Genomic DNA, 8,515 nt, shown 5'->3' with positions numbered 1-8,515 from the left:
TGTAAGCGCTTGGTTTTTATTGACAATCGTCAGATCAGTATTCTTGCCCTGATTTTATGTACCTTTCAAGTAAAGTAACTAACGAGGGTGTTCAAAGTAACACCTCCAAATAGAGGAACTGAACACATCTCTGCATTATCTATGTAAAAGCAGTATTTTAAAGAACACCTTTTAACTTGCATCACGTGAGATTATGCCGATGTACAGTATAGAGCGGCAATGATCAATCGATTAATTTAATTCTAAAAAAGCTTTCATATATATTTTGTTGCATGCACTTGGGGATAGGCTGATTGGCAACACTAAATTGGCCCTATTGTGTGAATGTTGTCTGTCTATCTGTGTTGGCCCTGCGATAAGGGGGCGACTTGTCCAGGGTGTATGTACATTCTGCCCGAGTGTAGGCTCCAGCCACCCTCCTCGACCCCGAGAGGGACAAGCGGTAGAAAATGGACGAATGGATGGATGCTTCAATAATTGTAAAATGAGTGTAACTAACAAACATTTATAAAATCCGGACCACATGGAGTGGCCAGAACATTAAATACACACTGTCGTTGCAATAGAGCACACATTAGAGCGGTGGTGTTTTTGAGTTTTTATTTTGTATTCTTATTAATGCATAGATGTTAAAAGTGCAACTTCAATGTTGATGATGTGCATTTTTTAGAAAAAAGAATGAAGTTTATAGTAAGCAGAAAGATATTTCTTTATTACAACTCTTCATTAAAATATGCATTGGGGCTATAAGGTGTGTATTATCCGATTTCTCGATTAATTGAACAAACTAATTAATTAAATGCTGTCAATCAATCAATTTCCTTTATTCAACCAGGTAAAGACTCATTGACATTAAAATCTATTTTTCAAGAGCGACCTGACAAAGAGGGCGGAACAAACAAAGTTACAATAATAATTACAACAAGACAATACAACAGAACAACAGCAATCATACCACAACAGGTCAAAAATAATTTAAAACGATTAAGTAACAATTCAATTTAAAAGCAAGTACATTGCCCAAGAGAACTGGTTTCTCGATCTTTTAAAAAGGTATTAAACTCCCCCAAATTGATCAATTCTGGTAGCCTCAGATTTTTCTGGATGTCATTCAATGACCAGGGAGCAGCATAACTGAAGGCTTTTTTTAACTAAAATTATCAATAGCAGCAACCCTAGAACTGTATGTCATTGTGTGTCAGGTGTATATTTTCCCCATTAAAATAATTACACTTTAGACCAGGTGTGTCAAAGTCAAGGCCCGCGGGCCAGATCCGGCCCACGAATGAATTATCTATGATATGTGAATTATATTTATATAGCGCTTTTCTCGAGTGACTCAAAGCGCTTTACATAGTGAAACCCAATATCTAAGTTACATTTAAACCAGTGTGGGTGACACTGGGAGCAGGTGGGTAAAGTGTCTTGCCCAAGGATACAACGGCATTGACTAGGATGGCGGAAGCAGGAATTGAACCTGGAACCCTCAAGTTGCTGGCACGGCCACTCTGCCAACCGAGCTATGCCGCCACATATTTGATTAGTATTAGAACCGGCACGCACCAATACTCCATCAGTGTTGGCGCTAGGAATTTTCAACGGGACCCCATCAAGTCACAAAAATGGGGTCCCACAGTACATTTTTGGGGTCCCACTTTTTTTGTAACCATTTTGAATCCTGTTATATCTCACATTCTTTATTGTGTTTTGTAAAAAGGTTGTCATTAACGTTACTTAATTCATAAAAAAAAAAAATAATACAAAAAAACCCACATTTGTATGCATAAGTAAATGTATTCAGTTATAAACATTCATTCACTTTCTTTTTTCCTTCATGGTTCTGAACTTTACCGCTGCCGGTATTTTTTTCTATATTTTTGTTGTAATATTTTCAGAATGTGTTTGTTCTTTTTTTGGCCAAAGTAAGACAAGGAAAACAATTTGAAGTTGTCTTTATTTTTTTAGTTTTAATGCCATGATTTTAATAGTCCGGCCCGCGTGTGCACAGATTTTCCTCCATGCGGCCCCTGCTTTAGACCTTAGACCTCAGACTTGAATTACACTTAACCCACACAATATGGCATATTGTGTGGGTTAAAAATAACTAATTAGCCGCATATTGAATATGCGGCTAATTAGTTATTTTTCATTAGTTATTCCTAATGAGATTACAACTCACAGATTGCTCGTCAACATCTCAATTTCAATCAAAACGTGAAATGTTGATCTGAATTTGGTCTCAATAATTTACCTGCGTCTGTTTACAAAGATATCAATCATTTTAACCTTAGACATTATAATATACATGTCTTAAACCTGACATGTCCACAGATCCAATCGTACTACGTCCTAAAAATTAAATGAATGATGGCTCAGCAATTCATTCTTTTTCCATAATAGCTAGTGTGCACATGGGACCCACCTTCTCTATTTCATAGGCAATGGACTTTTACCTCTGACTACAGCACACTTCCTGGTTGCTGCTCTGTTTTTTGTGATGGTTGTTATTGGACACACCGGTTTTTTGTCTCTTAGTTTGTTCCGCACGGATTCCATATGAGTGTTTGGTTGTTGTTATTTATTTATTTTTAATTATTTACCTGCCTATTTTTTTCCATTCTCACACCAAAATACCAGGTAAGCGAGTCTTAAGAATACTTTACAACATACGTGTCTATGATATAAGTTGTTTTGAGGGGGTGCATACACCCTGTGGGGTTAACACAGAATTACTACACACACTGGAAGCCAAACCCCTTTTATGAATTAATGATGAGCAGATACGGAAAGTACAGGTAGATTGAATGACACATGCTTCCCTCTCAAAATGTGACTTACCCCATGCAATTTAGCCTCATGTTGTCTAATGTTTTCTTCACTTGGTTGTTTTCAACAGTTCTGAATCAGATTATCGAAAGGATCAGCCTTAGTTTGAAGACTTCCATGTCAAGTTACAGCAGCAACGAAGGAGGATTTTTCAACTCTGCCTACCATGACACAGAGACTCTGGAATTGGATAGAAGGTGTGTTTGGTCGTATACAATGTGAACCACTTCATTATGTGTTCCAATATTGACTCTTCAACTTTGAGTTGCCATTTATTAATAGGTAAATATGTAATGTTTGCTTTCGAGTACGTAACTAGGTGTGCTCCAGGAAGCAATTTGCTTCTGAAAGAGTAATTTAATGAGATACTTTTATTTTGGTATTCCTAACCTCTCGGGACAATGGATAATTTGAAAATGAAAATTGTACAATGTGCTTTGTAGATTTTTAGGCCAATACCAAATCTAACTTCTAACTAATTATATCAGAAAGATCAGATGTTTTTTGCAGGTGTTGGTTGCCACCTATCTTAAATTGAAATATAAATCTAAACGTGAGCGCAATATGTTAAACCTAAACCTAATTGTCAAATCTAAACTTACATTTTAAATCTAAACCTAAATTTTAATTCTAAATTTGTAATGGTAAATCTAAACCTAAATGGTAAATTAAAATCTATGTTAGTGCTAAATGTTAAATCTAAACCTAAATGTTCAATCTAAACCTATTTTTTGAAAAAATCTTAATTATAAATCTAAATGTTAAATCTAAGCCTAAATGGTAAATAATAAATATACATCTTAAATCTCTATTTTAGTGCTACAAATGTTAAATCTATAACTTAATCTCAAATCTAAACCTAAATCTTAAATATAAACCTCAATCTTAAATAATAATAATAAAAAAAACATCTGTCATGTTTCCTGAATTCTTCCGCAGTAAGAAAGGTGTAGAAGTGTCTGCACTGAGAGGCAGAGATGTGGGCGCGGCTGAGAGGTGTACATCCTATAAATATTCATCTTCACACTTGGCGAGAGATTTAGCACTCACATTTAGATTTAACTTTGAATTGCCATTAATTGGTAATTATGTAATGTTTGCTTTGGAGTACGTAACTAGGTGTGCTCCAGGAAGCGAGTTGCTTCTGAAAGAGTAACTTAATGAGATACTTTTGTTTTGGTAATCCTAACCTCTCGGAACAATGGATCATTTTAAAATGAAAATTGTACAACATGCTTTGTAGATTTTTAGGCCATTACTAAATCTTCTAACTTCTTCTATCAGAGAGATCAGATGTTTTTGTAGATGGTGGTCTCCACGATTGTGTTTAACTCATGAGGGTTTTTGGCCCACTCTTCTTCACTTCACACTCTTTCTTTCTTTCTCATACTGTTTGGCAACTGGAAGTTTGAGGTCCAACCACTGATTTTCTATGGATTCGGTCCCAATACTTGCTTGGCCACTTCTTTCTCTTAATGTTTTGTCTTCTTGAGCCATTCCCTGGCCATATGTTTTAGGTCATTGACATGATTATCCACGACCCATTATCCACGACCCATCTTCAATGTAGGGGGTCTCTATGCAAGATTTGCGGCAAATACATCCTGTCTACTTAAAAGCAAAACATAGTCACAAAGCAGAATGTTTGACAGTAGTGATCAAATCAAATCAAACTTTCATTTATTAAAGCGCTTTTCATACATAAAAGAAATGCAACACAAAGTGCTTTACAGACTTTGATTACCCTTATTATGACCAATCTGCTCCCATCATCAGTCACATACCATACCATCCATCCATCCATTTTCTACCGCTTATTCCCTTCGGGGTCATACCATACCAATTTTATTTATGAAGCCCTTTAAAAACAGCTACATTCATGCACACACAGATGAATGCATGGCTGACAACAGAGGAGCCAGGTGAGGAAACACTATTACAGAAGCCGTTTGCACCAGGTCGTCAGCAGACCACGGCCAACAGGAGGTACCCTGTGTCCAAACACAGCACGTTAATTTGATGCCACAGAGCTAAATTTTGATATAATCTGCCAAGCCTTTTTCTGAGTCTTTTGGGTGACAATAAGCAAGCTTTAGACAAGCCTGGACATTTGCCTTCTTGACCAGAAGGGCCTTCCATCTTACTTCATTACAGCAAAGTTTTTTTTACTCAGTTTTCTTTGTTACTGTGGTACCAGCTCAATTGAGATCCTTTCCTGAGGCAGAATCATCCTTACCCCATTGGGTAAAATCTCGCTCCACAGTGGGGGTGATCGTCTGTTATCTTAAAATTATTTAATTTTCTAATTATCATGAAAGCAGTGGTCTCTTTTCCACTAAGCTTAATGTCAAAGGGACCGGGCTAATTTGTGCGCCTCATGTCTGAAATTATTGCTTGCTGGTAGGGGATGAAATATAAAAGTACATGCATCTATTTTGTGTGTTGGTGAGTTGGAGCCTATCCCAGCTGAATTTAGGTAGGAGGCAGGCTACAACCACTCACACATACCTGCAATTTAGATCATAGCTATTTAACTGGGCTGCCAGGGGCCAATTCAGTTACAAAAACTTGCCAGAGATTAAATTGTTTGCAGCAGATTCCTAAAAAACACTAGATCACTGTCATATAGACTAACTTTTTGGTAGTAGGTCCTTAAAAACTAGAGTGCTTCTGTTGTATAGACAGCTATTTTATTTTCGAATTTAGTTACACTGACAAAATAAATTGACAAAAATCAGATGTTTACTGCAGGGGATGCTGGTTCTAAGGAATATACAAAATAAGACAAATAGCGAAGGAAGAAGTCCCTTCCCCCTGTCCTTAGCTTTTTGGAAATATGGCCCCTAAAACAAGTTAGTTAAATAGTCCTGATTTAGAGTCTTATAATTAGTCTAACATGCACATTTTTAGAATGGGAGAAAACCCACAAACAAATAGGGGGAAACAGGCAAACTTCACACAGAGATGTTCCAATTCAAACCCAGATCTCCCAACTGTCATATGTTAGAACAAACTAAATTAATTCATTACTATAGCATGGGTCCTACTATCTCACTAAAGGTGAACTGAAGCCAATCCCAGCTGACTTTGGATGAGAGACGGGCTACATCCTGGACTGGTTGACAGTCAACTACAGGACACATATGGACAAACAACTAGTCGCACTCAGATTCACCTCACGGAACGCTAGATGTGGTAACCAACCACTAGCCTACTGTGCTGCTCCAATATGCCAAAAACACATTACAGACGGTTTTATATGGGGTGCCGAATTTAAAAGGTCAGTCACACTTTTTTAGCAGATATATTTATTATATATATATAATAACATTATATATTGTTATAATTTTCTCAGATTTAACAAATTTTCATCACATTTAAGTTTAAATTAGATGTTGACTCTAAATATTATAGCGAAACGTTACATCAGAACATAAATCTTTATGATAAAGCTATATGTTGAATCTTAACCAAATCTTAAATCTAAACCTACATGTATAATATAAACCTAAATGTTGAATCTAAATCTAAATGTGAGTGCTGAATGTAAACTCTAAATGTTAAATCCAAACCTAAATCTTAAATTGAAATCTAAATCTAAAGGTGAACGCTAAATGTTAAATATAAACCTAATTGTTAAATCTAAACTTAAATGTTAAATCTAAACCTAAATCTTAAATCAAACATAAATGTTAAATATAAACATCAATGTTAAATCCAAACCTATTCTTTATTTAAATCTCAATTTTAAACATAAATGTTAAATCTAAAACTAAATAGTAAATATAAATCCTAAATATTTGTTAGCGCTAAAAAAATTTAAATCTAAAACTTAATCTTAAATGAATAAAAAAAACATTTGTCATGTTTCCTTCTTCCGCAGTAGGAAAGGTGTAGGAGTGTCTGCCTTGATAGGCAGGGGTGTGGGCGCAGCTTTGCGGCTGAGAGGCATCGGACTGATGGAATATTGACATTCTATATATATTCATCTTTACACTTTGCAAAAGATTTAGCGCTCACATTTAGATTTAAGATTTAGGTTTGGATTTAACATTTAGCGCTAACATATAGATTTAGGATTTTGATTTAGATTTAAGATTTAAGTTTAGAATTAAGATTTAGGTTTAGATTTAACATTTAGGTTTAGATTTAACATTTATCGCTTACATTTAGATTCAACATGTATATTTAATATTTAGGTTTATATTTAACATTTAAGTTTAGATTCAGTATTTAAGTTTATATTTAACATTTAGGTTTAGATTCAACATTTCGCACTCACTTTTAGATTTAGATTTTAAATTTAGCTTTAGATTAACATTTAGGTTTAGATGTAACATTTAGGGCTCACATTTAGATTTAGATTTAACATTTAGGTTTAGATTTAACATTTAGCGCTTACATTTAGATTCAACATTTATATTTAGTATTTAGGTTTATATTTAACATTTAAGTTTAGATTTAATATTTAGGTTTATATTTATTATTTAGGTTTAGATTCACCATTCAGCACTCACATCTAGATTTAGATTTTAAATGTACCTTTAGATTAACATTTAGGTGTAGATTTAACATTTAGTGCTCACATTTAGATTTAGATTTAACATTTAGTGCTCACATTTAGATTCATATTTAACATTTGGGTTTATATTTAATATGTATATTTAACATATAGATTTATATTCAAGATTTAGGTTTAGATTCAACGTTTAGATATAATATTTAGAGTCAACATTAATTTAAACTTGAATGTGATGAAAACTAGCTAAATCTGACAAAAATGAGGTAAATCTTAGAAAAGTGAGTTAAATCTAAGAAATCTGCTGGAAAAATGTGACTGAACTTTTACATTTGGCTCCCCATATGCTTATGTCTTTGTAAAAGGGGCAATTACAAAGGTAATCAAATTGCTTCCAATGTAAATGTATATTTTTTCTGTTCTGTGCATTATTTAGGTCTTCCAGAAACCCACAGCATACCAACCCCTATGGCCGAAAAGACCAGGCTCTGTATAATGACAGGACAGAAACATATGACTCCACGGTTGTTCAGAGTGTCAGTGATGATGGAAGAGTACCTTGGGCGGGCTGGCAGGAGGAAGGATGGAGGGGGAGAGAGAGTATCCCCATGGAACTACAGTCAAGACGTCCAGAGAGACCTGTGTTGCAGCAGGACTTAAGTGAGTGGTCAAGAATTGATCCCAAAAATATTGAATATTTTAACCCTGTGTACTGTACCACCTCACTTTTTCTATTCAGACAGCAGTTCAATTCAAATTCCCCAAGACTTTCAGCATGATCGGTTGCCACCTATCCAATTCCCTTATACGTCATCAGGTAATGGTTTAGCCATTTTTGTGTGCTACTATTGCTGGCTCTTGGATTATCTTGACCTTGATTGTTAATCATCTTGAAAAATCCCAACTAGTTAATTGTGAATAGAGGGCTGAAAAAAATATATGACTCAAGATACATTTTATTTAGCTGCTCCATCCGCTCTCGCTATACAAGTACATCAGTCAGTAATTTCAGTATACAGTGGTGGTTTCCATTATTAATCTGTTCCAAAGGATCCGTTGAAAACTGAGTCGTATGAAAACCAAAACTATTTTTTGTTTGAAGAAATATTGTAAATGCAATTACCAGTAATTTTTTCCAGACTGCCAAAAATGTTAACCTAAAACACTTTT

The 8,515-nt window shown here is 34.9% G+C and overlaps 1 protein-coding gene across 3 annotated transcripts in view; it reads left to right on the top strand.

Annotated features, from left to right (window-relative positions):
- tmc5 (transmembrane channel like 5) overlaps window positions 1-8,515 on the top strand; it is a 38,018-nt gene that overhangs the window by 1,695 nt on the left and 27,808 nt on the right. The window contains exons 1-4 of one of the 3 annotated variants that reach the window (XM_062032758.1): window positions 2,501-2,637; window positions 2,897-3,023; window positions 7,782-8,005; window positions 8,085-8,162. In XM_062032758.1, coding sequence (XP_061888742.1) covers window positions 2,944-3,023; window positions 7,782-8,005; window positions 8,085-8,162 — 382 coding nt within the window. In that variant the 5' untranslated portion in view covers window positions 2,501-2,637; window positions 2,897-2,943. Of the gene's footprint in view, window positions 1-2,500; window positions 2,638-2,896; window positions 3,024-4,617; window positions 4,749-7,781; window positions 8,006-8,084; window positions 8,163-8,515 lie in introns of those variants that run through there. The other 2 variants (XM_062032759.1, XM_062032760.1) reach the window with 2 other exon arrangements.

The sequence above is a fragment of the Entelurus aequoreus genome, linkage group LG22 (assembly GCF_033978785.1).
Source record: "Entelurus aequoreus isolate RoL-2023_Sb linkage group LG22, RoL_Eaeq_v1.1, whole genome shotgun sequence".
Taxonomy (NCBI): domain Eukaryota; kingdom Metazoa; phylum Chordata; class Actinopteri; order Syngnathiformes; family Syngnathidae; genus Entelurus; species Entelurus aequoreus.
The sequence above is the reverse complement of the archived record's forward strand: the minus strand, read 5'-3'. Positions and strand labels throughout refer to the sequence as shown.